We start from the raw sequence: 15255 nt of genomic DNA, 5'->3' as shown, positions 1-15255 counted from the left end.
TGAAGCAACTCATTATGTAAAACCGAACATCATAGGTTCTCATTCATAAGTGAGAGCTAAGCTATGTGGATGCAAAGGCATAAGAGTGACACAGTGGACTTTGGGGACTCAAGGGGAAAGGGTGGAAGGGGGTGAGGGATAAAAGACCACAAACTGAGTGCAGTGTATACTGCTCGGGCGATGGGTGCAACAAAATCTCACAAATCACCACTAAAGAACTTACGCAACCAAACACCACCTATTCCCCAATAACCTATGGAAAAAACATTTAATAAAAAAAGTAAAAAATAATAAAGTTACAGTAATCAAAACAGACTGGTATTTGTGCAGTGATTAACAATTAGATCAGTAGAGCAGAATAGGGAGTGCAGAAATAGACCCACACATTATTGACTTCTGATTTTTGACAAAGGTGCAAAGGAAATTCAGTGAAGCAAGGGTAATCTTTTCAACAAGTAGTGCTGAAACAATTGAATACCCACCTGCAAAAAAAGAAAAGAACTCTAACCCCTACCTCTCATCATTCACAAAAGTTAACTCATAATAGACCACAGACCTAAACATAAAACCTAAAACTATAAAACTTCCGGAAGAAAATATAGATCCCTGTGATCTTGGGTTGGGCAAAGATTTCTCAGACACGAAAAATACAGTCCATAAAAGAACAAATTGACAAATTGTTCATCATAATTTAAACTTCATCATAATTTAAAACTTACAATATTTGAAAGACATTGTTAGGTAAATGAAAAGACAAGACACAGACTGGGAGAAAAGATTTGCAAATCATGTCATATGTCAGATAATGACTTCTATCTAGAATATATGAAGAACTCTCAAAATTAAAAACAACAACAACACAATTTTTTTTAAAAATCAGTAAAATAGTTCAACAGGCATTTCACCAAATATGATACACAATTATTAAATAAGCACATGAAAAGATGCTCAACATCATTAGGGAAATGCATACTAAAACCAATGAGATATCACTTCCCACCATTGGAATGGCTAAAATTAAAGAGTCACCATACCAAGAAAAGCTGAGTATGTGAAGGAACGGGAACTCTCATACACTGCTGGAGGGGTTATGAAGTGGTATAACCACCTTGGAAAACAGTCCGACAATTTCTTAAAATGTCAACATATATTTACCATATGAGCCAGCATTTCTACTAGGTATTTCTCTAAGAGAAATGGAAGCACATATATGTATAAAGACTAGTACAGGAATGTTCACAGCAGCTTTATTTGTAGTAGCGTAAAATGGGAAGCAACCCAAATGTCCATGAACAGGTGAATGAATAAACAAATGAATATCTATATAATGAAATGGTATTCAGCAATACAAAACAATGAAATTGACATATACGACAATATGAATGAATTTCAAATAATTATGATGAGTGAAGGAAGCTAGGCAGAAAGAGACATATTGCATGACTCCACTCATATAAAATTCTAGAAAGTGCAAATGGATGTACAGTAACAGATAATAAATGAGTGATTGCCTGAGAATTGAGGGAGTGGGAGAGGTGGAGGACAGGGATAGGAAAGGACACAAGAAAACTTTGGGGGTGGTGGGTATGTTCACCATTTGATTGTGTCGATCAATTTGTGGGCATATCCATATGTCAAAACATGTCAAATTGTACACTTTAGGTATGTGCAGTTCATTGTATGCCAATTATACCCCAAATGAGCTACTTAAAGAGACAAAAAAAGAAAATCTTTATAACTATGCTCTCAAAACTTTCAGTGTGGATCAGGATTACCTTGGATCCTGTAGATGATACTATCTATCTCCTCTCTTTCTTGAAACTTTCTTTTGCCACCATATTCCTAACATTATTCCCTCTAGGCTTCTTTCCCACCTCTCAGAGCCTCCTCTCTTTTCAGGTTCTTTTCTTGGTTCTTATCCTTCCTCCTATGTCTTAAATGAGAGCATTCTTTAGGGTCTGTAGTTGGTTTCTTTTATTCTGATATATACTCCTTTCTGAGGCATCTCTCCAATCTTCCACCTCAGCTACTATCTATATAATAATAAATCCCAAATCTATATGGCAAGACTTGGCCTCTCCATATTTCTACCAGGCTCCGATCGAACACCTCCACACTACTTCCAACTTAATTTAAGACTGCAAAATGACATATCTTTCCCCATCCACACCTGCTGCCCAGCATGTGTTGAGGTCTCGGTTTGCAGTACCACCATCTCTGCAGCTAACCATTGCACAGTGGATGAGAGCATGGGCACTGGATTTGAGTCCTAACTTTGTCACTTACCAGATTTTTTTCTTGGGCAAGTCATTTACCTTCTCTTTGCTTTGCTTCTCCATCTTTATAATGAGTCTGTTCCACATAAGATTACTGTGAGGATTAAATAAGATTATAAACATAAACCGTTTTATATTGTGCCTGACATATAGTAAGTGTTCAAAGATTACTTTGTGGTAATCTTTGAATTGTGTCTGTCAGGGCTGTTGGTTTCATTTCTGCAGCTTTCTTGTCCCCTTGTCTCTCCCTCTGCCATCTCTAATCCCAAACTCATTATATCTTACTACAATGATGAGACAGCTTATTCTAATTTCTTCTCTTTAGTCCCTTCTTTAAAATACTACCTAAGTGCTCACTGAGCTGAGGCCAGATCATGCATTTCCATGATCAAAGACCTTTAATTGGTCACTTTTGTTCAAATAGCAGGGAACATAGCAGGACATTGAGGAGTCTATAAGCTCTGACACCACCCCATTCTTCCAGCCTCAGCTCATAAGACACTCTCTGGCCTAGTTCAGAGTTTGGGTTCTAGTAGAATTAAATGTTTGTTGAATAAATGAGTAAACCAATGCACTCCTCAGAGAAATATTCTGAGTAGGAATACGAGGAAGAATTTCTACATGTGGGAAAAGCCTCGTTTCTCTTTCCTTGATATTAGTTGTATCAACTATGCATAAAGGAAAATTCACTTTTTTCTAGACATAAGTACTTAGGTACAGTGACATAACTATTAAGAAAATTCTAACTCTAAAATTTAGGAAATACAGGGAAAACTCTTCTATGTCTGAGAATACATAGAAAGAATATATGTAATAACGAGGTTTGCTTGGTCAGGTAATTTTCATTCCAAATAAACTTGTCACAGAAAAAAAACTCAGCTTCCCAGGGTCATCCCTACCCCCTGCCAGATACATACTTATCTCTGAAAGAGCTTGGAAGACGGACTTTTCAATTCCTCTACACTTAGTAGCTGAGTTACAGAGTAACCTGCCAGCAATCCTATCAGAATTCAGCAGGCTATTTAAATAGAGCAAAGTCCACACAAAGTTCCACTGAGACATGCTGAACAAAGGCCAGAGCTCCAGAAGAAAACAAGTGCAGCCTCAGAGTAAAGTTGCCCTGGTCCCGACTGTGACTCCCACGGTCCCCGTGGGGTCTGTGTGGTTGGCAATGGGCTCTATACTGTCAGCTTTCATGAGGGAGCTCCCTGGTTGGTTCCTGTTCTCTGGGGTTTTCCTCCCTGTGACTTTGCTGCTGCTCCTCCTCATCGCCTACTTCAGGATCAAACTGATTGAGGGTAAGTGTGAGGTTACACATGGAAGGACTTGGGCATCCTTTCCCACAGCATACCTTGAAATATACTGATGCACTGTCAGTGTTTTCTGGCCAGGAGAAACACATTTTTTTTTTTTTGTAGGTCTCTCAGTCAGTGTTCTCTCAAGTTCCTTGACCAATCTGGCCAAGTTTGATCCACTGTGTGGATCTTGTGCCGGGATGTGAAGGCCTACTGTAGGGGGCCTCACCTGTAGCACATCACAGATACACTGTGAATCAGCAATTTTGACGTGTGGCTGCTTGTCTCTCTCTCTCTCAAGGCAATAGAGTCACATACGTGAAAACATTGATCATGGTCTGCCTTCTTTACAGATGTGTTTATGTGGCCATGTGCATGCATGTCCGTGCGTGTGTATGCGCCCATGTGTGTGCACACACACACAATTTTCTCATCCACTGAACTTCTGGTCAGGGAATGTTCCAAACATTCTGCTGTCACAGTCTTTGTAAATGTAAAGCCCTGATAGATAAATATTTGACCTTGGTGTAAACATTCCATGGGATTACAGTCTTAAGGTGGAAAAAACAAAACAAAACTAAAAAACTCAGGAAACTTAAGGTGATTTGGAATGGACATTTGGGTCTTGGATTGACACTGTTTATTCTGCTATAATTAAAATTAATGAAACTGGGCTGTAATTAGATAGACTATGTGTTAATACTGTGCCAAGTACACATGAGATTAATATCATCAAGGATAATAACTATTTTAGCAAAATCAACAAAGACCAGTCATATTTCTTAATTTGGATAGTGTCATATTAAAACAAATTTGAAAACCCCTCCTCTTCCACAAAAGCTTGGCAGGTCCAAGAAATGCCTTCATGTATGTTATTATATAAACAGATGTTCAAAATCTTAAATCACTAATGCTATAATATATAGCCTAACTAACAGAAGTGCAATGAGGGATATTTGTTCCTAAGATGAGATTGAGAACATAAAGTAATCCTAGAAGACACAGAGAGTATGTCATGGAATCAAGTTTTTCATCATAACTTACTCAAATATCCCCCTAGCCTTTCATTTTTTGTGTGTCTCATTTTTATGAACAGCCCTTTTGTTGATTGGTCAAGCCATATTCTGCCTCACTCTATAATAGTCATGTGATAAATCCTTTTCTTTGTTAAGTCAGTTTATCCTCCACTGCCCTAAGACCAGTCTGTTGGATGCTCTGTCACCCGGCCATTCATTACCACTGAATCCCGGAAGCAGCCTCCAAAAAGGAAGAGAAAATAAGAAATTCCCAATACCCTAATCATGGCTTCCCTTCAGTGTCTTCCAAGTCGAAAAGTTTTTCAGAGTTGTTGCAAAGATTCCCATCAGTAACACTCACTGCATCTCAGCCTCCCATTAACACTGAACGTCCCAGGGACAATAAAAGGATGCTGATGTCACCATTGGGGACTTGGAGACTTCCTGTAGTTTCCAAGTTTCATCTCCAGCTGCCTCCTTGGCTAGATGAAATTTTCAGTATTTCAAAAACTGTAGCAAGTACAGGTCTAGATAGCCTCATGGATATCAAGATCCTTTATTGGCCTCTACTTCCCAGCTATTACAGGCCAGTTAATTCAGTGGGACATCTGGTATTTGGGATAGACTCTGCAAAAAGAGGGTGAATCTGTTTTATAGTTTTACTCGTTCCTGGAAAAACGTCTGTAATATGTAACATGTAAATGGGTCTATGGTATTTTATTTAGATAATTCTGAGGTATAAATGTATCAATCACATTCCTTTAGAATGCCCTGGAAAAGTCAACGTGCAGGGTACGGCCTGGCATCACAGGGGCTGATGCAGGGGAAATGCAGTCCAAGTGCCAGCCCGCTCCATGTGTGTACATCTCTGTGATGATTGCACGGTGATGCCCTCCTATCTTCAGCACATCCCTGACTGTGCAAGTGATCTAGAGATCAAGTCTCAGACAAAAGTTACTACAAGTTTGTAACTCAATACAATTGAAACTACTTCTGAAGGATTTGAGTGAAGGGAGCAGAGGCTCCCAATAAAACCTCGTTTCTTCACACTTCCTTCCCCCTTCTTCATTCCAAATTCTGACGCACTACTGACTTCTCTTGACTTCTAGACTTGCCCACAACTGTAAGTCTGTCCCTTCCATCTCAGAGCCTTTATTTTTGTAGCATAGGATCTAACTCAAGGGAAAGCAAGCATGTCAGCCTCTCACGATGAGGGTCCATGATCACTGGGTAGAACCGTTACACCAACTTTAAAGCTTACTCCAAACTTATGTCATATTCTGGATAGTGATAATTCTCATTCATTTATTCAACAAATATCTGTCAGTCTATCATATACCAGAGATTGTCCCAGATACTGGAATGGATTTTTACTATGGGTTTTTTAGACTAAGAGAAAATAATCCCAGTTCTAGAAAACCACATAAGGCATCTGTCAAAATCAGCAGAAGTTAGAGGAGATGTTGCAAATCTGTACGTTTCTGACTCTGGCCTCATTAAATGTCTGATCAAAGAGCTACAATAATAACCTGGACTTTTCCCTTAAGTCTTTTCCCCAAATGTCAGGGCTGAGCACTTCACCAGAGGCAGGATCCTCTGCAGTGAAGGGGGCACCCTCAGCCAGGTAATGAGCCTCCATTTTCTGTGGTTTTTCCCCATTGTCTCCTACTTGGGCTTGCTCTAATTGAAGTGTGCTTGGAGCTTCCAGGCTGCAGGTAGGATTTACAGGAAGAGTGACTGAGGAGGCAGAAGGAGCTATTTATCATGGCAGAACAAAAATTTGTGCATCGGTTACTTAACGCAATGGGGGTCTCATCTGAAATGTATTGTTGGAAAGAACACTAATGACTAGAAGCACTATTACCAGTGGCGGCCAACCATCTGGAGGATGCTTAGTGAGGATGTCAAAGGCGTTCAAACCAGAGCAACTTCATCTTGAATAGGGGCTAGGTAAAATGAGGCTGAGACCTACTGGGCTGCATTCCCAGACAGTTGAGGCATTCTAAGTCACAGGATGAGATAGGAGGTCAGCACAAGATACAGGTCATAAAGACCTTGCTGATAAAACAGGTTGCAGAAAGAAGCCACCCACAACCTATCCACCAAAACCAAGATGGTGACGAGAGTGACCTTTGGTCGTCCTTACTGGTACACTCCCACCAGCACGACAGTTTACAAATGCCCTGGCAACGGCAGGAAGTTACCGTACATGGTCTAAAAAGGGGTGGCATAAATAATCCCCCCGTATTTAGCATATAATCGAGAACTAACCATAAAAATGGGCAACCAGAAGCCCTCGGGGCTGCTCTGCCTATGGACTAGCCATTCTTTTATTCCTTTACTTTCTCAATAAACTTGCTTTCACTTTACAAACTCACCCTGAATTTTTCTTGTGCAAGATCCAAGAACTCTCTCTTGGGGTCTGGATCCAGACCCCTTTCCTGTAAGAAGGGCAGCATAGCTGAGTGGACAAAAGTAGTCCTCCCTGATGGCAGTTTTTGTTCTGTTGAGACTGGGCCCAACGCAAGCTGGGTGAGGAAAGTGGGGGCCCTGGATGGTGTCTTTGACAGATTCCTGGTCAGGGTAGCAGCTGATGGGCAAGCTGTAGTATATATTCTCTCCTGAAGTTTATATTCAAACCATCTTTTGGTTGTATTTCCCTCCTCTCCCACATGGAATCAGTGCATCTATTTTTTTTTTTTTTGAGAAATTATTGATTATATTTTCCAGTGTTAGCAGTCAACTATAGACTATGGATGTTTTCATTTTTATATTGATCTGGTCGCTTTAATTCCAAATATGCCTTTCTCCTAACAAGAAAAACCACCCAAACTCTAAGAGTATGTAGCTTTGAAAAATTATAGTTCTTTCTGGCACCATTTTCCTAAGGGTAAGTAGTACTGTCTTCTCTCCAGTTTGAAGGCAAATGAGATGACTGGACTCGAAATAAAATATCACCAGTTTGTATCTCCATTTCGCAGCATCCACTTAAAAAACTGTAAACAGATGGTCAAATGTCATGTCGTTAATCTTCCAACCAGGGTTATGGCAAGTGTAATCATTTCTATTTTGTTCCTGTAAAGAGAAGGACATTGACAGATTAACTGGCATGTTCGCAGAACCCCAGAGTCCTGCATTCTAAAACAGAAAACCAGCTTGCCTGTCTCATACAGCTGGGTCTGTCAGACAAGAGAGCCATTTTAAGATGTGATGGAAAGCATGTGGAGGTATTGTAATCACTCAACATTAATCCCCACACTTCAAGCCTTAGGAGGTAATGGTGCATGTACATTTAATTAGTATGTAGACAACATCAATTTTCTCACAAAGGAAGAAAGAAAATTCTCTAACATCCCGCACTCTTCAATCTGTGTCAATTTCCTTGAGGAGTAGCTCTGGGGGTGGAAGTGTGAGTCTTGAACTTCCCATAGCCAAACCCTGCATCAGCCATTGTCATGGACATTTTGCACCTTCTAGATTGGAAGTTTTCATTTTCTTATTTCCCGAAGTCCTGAGATTCCCAAACCTCTACTTCCAGGCCACCCCACCCCCAAAACACCATCACCCTGATCAGGAACAAATTGTTGTCTAAAATGACAAACATGGCCAAAAATAGTCATTATTTTAAAAACTTTTTAAATGTGTCTACTGAAATGCCTAAACGTTTTTGCACGGAGTTGGACCCAAAAAGAAAGTCAGGTAGTTGACCAGGTCTTGGTCTTCAGCAATGTACATCCTAAAACAAATAACTAAAGTACTGATAATATACAGGCTGGCTAGGCATCTTTCACTGAACTTCATATTCACTCTACTCAACCTCTTGAAGCTTCAGTCTCCTGCTCTGTAAAATAGAAATAACAGCAGGACATACTAGAGGACTGGTATGGTGATTAAGTGAGGTAATACATATAAGGTTCTTAACAGTGCCTGTTCCGAACAACTGTTAGTCATTATTATCCCTGCTGGCTTGAGAATTCTAAGAAGGCACTGTTTGTGTCATTATAGCATTACAGTAGCTATTATTAAAATAGTCTTGGGATAATTAAGTACATTGCCCAAGGTTACCTACCCAGAATGTGGTGGAAAGAGGATTCGAACCCTGGCTGGCTCCTGAGATAACCCTCTTCACCCACATACCACCTCTGGAGTATCGAGTCCTCAGTAGGGGTTCTATCTGTTGAATCCTTTTGGTCCAGGCAGATAAACAACTTACCACCAACTGTGGGACAGTTTTAAAAAGGCAAGAATTTTACAAAATCTTTGAAGAATTTGATCAATCTCTTAATATAACAGGGGTCATAATAATTATTGATGATGGTGATTCTTCCACATAAAGATCTGCCTGAGTCAGATCACATTTCTTTACCTGTGATCTAACAGGGCACACTGCATTGCTTGCAGGATTTTCCACAACCACGACCTTGGGCGTTTTCAAGGCCACCTGCCTATTGAATCTCTCTGCACACACTCCTAAATAGACCCAACGAAATGAAATGACAGTCAAATTGCAAGCTCTTTTAGGTGAGGGAGGCATTATTTCACTTCTCTCACTCTCCACTTGGTGCCTAGCAGAGAGACACTTTATTCAATGGGTAGATGATTCACTGTAGATTGACGAGCTTCCTCTTGGCCTCTCCATTCCAGTTCTCTCTCCACTCTTACAAGTTCACTTTTTTTCTATCTCATGCTTCAGGTCACCCTTTTTCAGCTCTATAATCTGTATACTGGTCCCTCATTCAAAGCACCCTATTGTGCAGCTAGCCATTGGTAATTAAGAATAAAAGGGAATAAATTACTCATATTTCAGTGAGTTAAAAGTCTAAGCCATGGGCCATCTCAAAGGAATACCTTTGAAATAGTGATAATCTACGGAAAGTCAGTGTGACTCAGCAGCTGATCTGAAGTCAGACTGCCTGGGATCAAATCCTGAATTCATCAGTTTCTCTATCTTGGGCAAATTACTTCATCATGACATCTCTCTGCCCCAGTTTGCTCATCAGTAATTTAATAATGATGACTAGCTCATCATGTCATCACAAGAATTGAATGACAAAGATTGCAAAGAGCTTCACACAGTGCCTGGGACAGAACAAGCACTCAGTAAGTATTGGCTATTAAATCTTGAGGCCCATGTCATTGGGGGCTTTTCACTCTCCAACGCATATGTACGTTCCCTGACTAACATGATAAGCATTTGTGGAGGCCTGGTGAGGGAAAGTGCATGTGTCCTGGGGTACACGGCATACAAGGTATCAAGCAAGGGATAAATTGCATGGGCTTTATGTGGGAGCCTAGGAGAGCATTTTCAGGTTCAAGTCTATAAACATGTTTGTTATCTCCCATGAGATTAGAAGCTCCTGGTCTCTGGCTTGATTAATTATACTTCTGAAAACAAAATTTTTGAGGGTGAAAGCAGGATCAGTTGTGTATACTGGTTTCAGGAAGAGAGCTGTGTCTTCTGATGTGCCAGGAAGATCCCAACGAATATGTGTCAGGATCTCAAAAGGGATCTCAGGGCTAAAGATCAAATCTAGTTATCACCACAGACATAATAGTTGAAGCCAAGGAGCAGATAAAAGCACAGAGGTGGCACACTATAAAAGCCAAAGGGAGGAGAACGATGGGGGCAGGCTGAAAGAGGGGTTGTGTCAAATGCTACTGAGGAAGAAAACTAGGGATTGGAAAATGCCACTAGATTCAGTAATTTGATGTCATGGTTGAGTTTTAATATTTTAGTAGAGTAGCTTTAACTGAAAGTATATATTAAGGGGTTAAGGAATGAGCAGGTTGCAAAAAGTTGAAATAGAGTCATCCGTAAAATATGCCAAAAGGTAAAAGGGAGAAACTAATTTGACCTGTCCAAAGACTCTTAAAGCCCAAACACATTTTTGGGAGGGATGAGCAGGGGCAGACACTGTGACTTGCTGTTTTCAACTTAATCAACAAAATCTAAATATACTTAGCATGTAACAATTCTCATTACAGTGGTAATTTTTCTGCTCTAACCAGGGCCATTCTTTGGAAAGAAGCCTTTACATTTCCACTGGCTGTAGCTGAGGAAGTAAGGATAGATCCTGTAATATGACCTGCTTGGAAGACCTGGACTTCTGTGACTTGCCAAGGCTCAGTGTCAGATATGCTGGCCAATACCCCTTATAAACTCTAAATGACCAGTGGCACTCAGATGTCTCCAAATTATTAACTAATATTTTTCCTTTCAGTTAATGAAGAACTGTCCCAGACTGGTGATCGCCAACATAATCCCAAGGATGGCTCTTCCCTGTACCGGAGAATGAAATGGACGTGACATTGGGGACTTTCCAATAACTAAAGCACAATGAGTTTCTACTGGTCAGCAAGCAACGTTCAACAGTTCAGCTAATAAAATAGGTTGATAAACTAGAACCATAGCAAAATAGAAAGAATACTAAGATACTCGTTCTGAACCTTATTGAAAAGTGGCAGCTATTATCCGAGAGGACTTCTCAGAGACTCAGTAAAACAGCAGCTCTTGAAAAGTACCAAGAGATTTCCTGGGTATATACACTGGACACATTGTAACTTTTTAACTTTTATTGTGACTGTGTCTGCTCTAAAGGGCATATTTAAAAAATAAAATTCTGCAGCACCTTACTACATAATCCCATGGGAACCCGTATTATTCTGATTTTAGAGGTGAAGAAACCTTGGTGGAGATCCTATGAATAGCAAAAGAAGAATGCCTTGGAGAGAGCTCAGTAGATTCTGTATGCAAGAATATTTCCACTTGCTCCTCTTGTAGTTCAGCAGCTCTTAAATGACACTGTTCAGGTATCATTTTTGGGCCCGATTTTGCTTCTCTCCTTTTTCTGATTGCTTTTACAAATCCTTATTGTCACAAACATGAACAAAACAAGTGGAGTATCCCCACACTAGGTATGTTTCACCCACAAATGTAGCTTTCAAAATGATGTGACGTGGAAATGTTGGCAATTTGGTAATAGGAAAAGGAAAGAACAGAATGTTCACATAATTCCTGAGGAGGAGAATACAAGTCTTTGCCTGTAATACCAAAATACAGGGAGCTATTTCTAACTATGCAGAGAAGTCAACATTTCACTGCAATTCTTCTTTCAGTGGGAGCCCAAAAGAGACAACATAGTAATTGAAAAGAAACTTAATTCTAAGGGTAGTTAAACTAGATTGTGGTTACTGTTGTGCTCCCCACATTCTTCCAGTTAACATAAATCAAAGATGTTCAATGCATTCTAAGTGTAAGACTGGTTACGTTCCAATCTTTGTGCAGGACACTAACAGGCTGAGTGATCCACTTTATAAAACATAATCAATGTGGTCACCTGTAAGAAATGCCCATTTCAGTGGTGGCCTACGGTCATACAAAAGGTTGTGTGGATGACCCAAAGCAATAATACACCACCAGTGCTGGATTTTTACTGCTTCTTCCCCTCAGCCCCACTCTAAAATCGTTGATACCCATTCCGTGAGTAGTCTCCATTTGCACTTCCTGCATAATATAAAACTTATTGCTAGAATAAAGACACTCATTTCTGCATTTTACTGCCCTTGATTACAATGAAAATGTCAGCTGCGGTTTTCAGACTGAACTAATTCAGAATAACAGTGCTCTTGCCATATGGAAGGAATAACAATATTCTTTCAGTTTTAGGAGAGATCTCTTTTTAGCCCCTGGTGGAAATCAGCTTATGTAAAAATGCTTTCTTTAACAGAAAGTGTGAAAGGACACATCATCTTCCTATCTCAGGCAGCTGCCAGCCAAATTCATGGCTCAGCTATCAAGGTTTGCTCCATCTTCCTCTAATAATGGGCACTTTAGAAGCCCAGTTCCGGCTCTGGCAGGTGCTGGTCCACCATCTCAGCTATTGTGATAACAGATGAGCTCTATACAGACATGTTTTTAGCACCAAGCACTACCAAGTACTTCAGAGCAAGACCCGTTTCTTTCTCTGCCATCCAATGAAAATAGAGAATCTCCAATGAAACTGACTAGATTCATGAATGTTTTTTATATGTAGAGAGGGGCAGAAACACATTCATTTTCCCATTAAGGAACAAGTCTCCAGGGTTTATCATCTTCCTGAAGGCACTGCTAACAAATTTGTCAAATCCTTTATCCAGCACAGCTTTCCCAAGCAGCCACACAGTCACGCCTTTGCTCTTCTCATTCTCATAGGTCCAGTTTAAGATCTCATTCAGGCCTGAACTTCTTTGGTCCTTTGCATTCCTGCTGCCAAAACAAGCTGTCTTGGCCTCCACCTAGACCAAGTCGGCAATCTCCCTACATAATCCTACATTCAGCTGCAACCTATGCTCCAAGGCCTTTCACCAGGGGCCAGAAATGCTCCCACAACCCGAAATGGTCTCACTACAACAGTTTCTAATCTTATTTCAACAGTTTCTAATCTGAGACAGTTCACCAATAGGGATAATGTTTCTCCAACTGGAGACCTTCAATAAAACACTTTAATAGGTGCCTTAATTTCTGTCACATTGTCATTATTTTTCAATAAATTTACCAAAAACCATATATATATATATAATATGTACATATTATATAATATATTGGAGACAGGGTCTTGCTATTCACTCAGGCTGGGGTGAAGTGGTGCAATCATAGCTCACTGAAACTTCAAACTCTTGGGGCTCAAGTGATTCTCCTACCTCAGCCTCTGGCTACAGGACAGGAGTGCACAGCCTCACTTGAATTTGTTTTTGTTTTTCTTTTTTTGGTAGATACAGGGTCTCCGTAGGTTGACCATGCTATTCTTGAATTCCTGGCCTCAAGCTATGCTCCTGCCTCTACCTCCCAAAATGCTGGGATTACAGGCATGAGCCACTGTGACCAGCTAAAAATGTAATAGAATGAACTCAAAGCTGTAAATATTATCTTTCCATCCCTCTTGATAATCATGTTGGTAATTTGGCAATTTGGTGTTGGGAAACTGCAGGTCCATGACTGCTCGACATCCTAAACCTAGGTGATAAAACAGAAATTTTATGTTTTCTGAAATATTATTTGCAAACCTTTTTAAAAAATAATCTGGCCAGGTAACAGCCTCCAGAATTTTCCAGACATAATTTAGCGACTGGAAAATTCAGAAGAGGTAAATATTCCTAGATAATAAGAACAGCTTTTTGTTGAAATCTCAAGTTCTTTGGCAAGACTGAGTATCAGAAATCAGAGTTCACAACTCTGATAACCATCAAAATTCAGAACTCTGATAACTCTCAGAATTCACGACATTAAGCACGTTTTGAAAATAAATTTTCTGATTTCCATTTACGAAAAAGTTATTATAATTTTCAAAGTGTGCTCACAAGATTCTTGCTTTCTGACTTTATAATTGGTGTGCCAGTCAGAAGAGGCCTCGAATTTATCACAATGTAGGCAATGACACACAGTCTAACATGTGAGTGACAAGCAGAAGACAGCAGAAAACATGTACTCAAAAATACCATCCAATGTATAATTACCATCAAACAGATTGGGGATTTAAAAATATTCTTTCCACTTTTCAAATTTTTCAAATCCGAGTTCCAAAATCTTATTGATCTACTTTCTTTCCTATTTATTCTATCATTTAGCCCAGTTTACCAGATGAGATTATAACAGCCAGAGAAACATTTTATAATACAATTTTTTTTTCAAAGACAGCCGTGTGCCTGTAGTCACAGGTGGGAATAATTACCACCACTGTTTCAAGTGGCTCTGTGGGTATTAATTCCCACAGATTCTCTCAATGGCCCCCGAGCCCTAAACCCTATTCTTGCTGTCCCAGCTGAATAAAACTGAGCCCTAATCCCCGCACACTAAATTTCGTAGTCCACAGGACCTGTGACGACAAACTTTCTTCCTGTCACTGCAAATATGGTCTTCAAGACACCCAGGGAAGCTCAACCGATGATTTCAATGTGAGTGTTATACAAACTTTCTGATGAGACATATATTTGCAAAATCACATTTGGTTCCACAGTATTTCTGAGGCTTAGCTTGCTGAGACTGGATTCTCCAGGGAGTTGTTGTTTTTGTAATAATTATAGAGAAAGTGAGAAAGGCCTTTCACAAGGTGAGAGATAATTTAGTGGAAACAGATCTCAAAGACGACAGTTATGCAAATTGTATTTAATGTACTTACTTTAAATGACTAGAGAAAAAAATTCTATATAACACTTCACAAGAAATGTACCCTGTTGGTTATTTGATCGATAACAGCACCATAACCAGGTGTGCCCCAACAAAACTTTTACAAGAAAGAATCCCAATCAGACTGGGATGCAGCCCCTCAGGGGCCTAGTTTGCCTGAAACACAGAGGGCCAGTGGACACAAAGTAAAGAAGGACATGAAGCAGAGGAGCAAGATTCAGATGGTACAGCTAAAATATTTCCTGAAAACAAAATGAAAAATGCACAAAGAAAACAAGTGAAAATATCCCTTGGAGAATTTGTAAAAGCTGGAATGGATTATGTAACCAGGCAGAAGGAATCTGGCACGTTAAACATTACATTTACAAACTTTCAACGTCGCTTTCACCGTTTCAAATAGTGATGTTGGCAGCATCATCAAATTACAGAAGAGCTGAAAACAGATTTTGAAATGCTCCTTTTCACAAAATACTAAGACTTCTGATGAAAAAATCACTCGAGTTTGT

The 15255-nt window shown here is 39.8% G+C and overlaps 1 protein-coding gene across 1 annotated transcript; it reads left to right on the top strand.

Annotated features, from left to right (window-relative positions):
• Positions 1-3305: 3305 nt before the first annotated feature.
• SMLR1 (small leucine rich protein 1) lies at positions 3306-11228 on the top strand. The gene is made up of 2 exons (XM_050786355.1): positions 3306-3574; positions 10809-11228. The coding sequence occupies exons 1-2, from the start codon at positions 3337-3339 to the stop codon at positions 10892-10894; spliced, it is 324 nt and encodes a 107-aa protein (XP_050642312.1). The 5' UTR covers positions 3306-3336; the 3' UTR covers positions 10895-11228.
• The last annotated feature ends 4027 nt before the right edge of the window (positions 11229-15255 follow it).

Source organism: Macaca thibetana, chromosome 4 (genome assembly GCF_024542745.1).
Source record: "Macaca thibetana thibetana isolate TM-01 chromosome 4, ASM2454274v1, whole genome shotgun sequence".
Taxonomy (NCBI): Eukaryota; Metazoa; Chordata; class Mammalia; order Primates; family Cercopithecidae; genus Macaca; species Macaca thibetana.
This window is presented reverse-complemented; position numbering and strand designations above follow the sequence as displayed.

Coding starts and splice junctions, on each gene's coding strand:
- SMLR1 (XM_050786355.1), top strand. CDS start 3,337: ATGCTGAACAAAGGCCAGAGCTCCAGAAGAAAACAAGTGCAGCCTCAG. Junction 3,575..10,808: donor CAGGATCAAACTGATTGAGG/GTAAGTGTGAGG, acceptor TTTTCCTTTCAG/TTAATGAAGAACTGTCCCAG.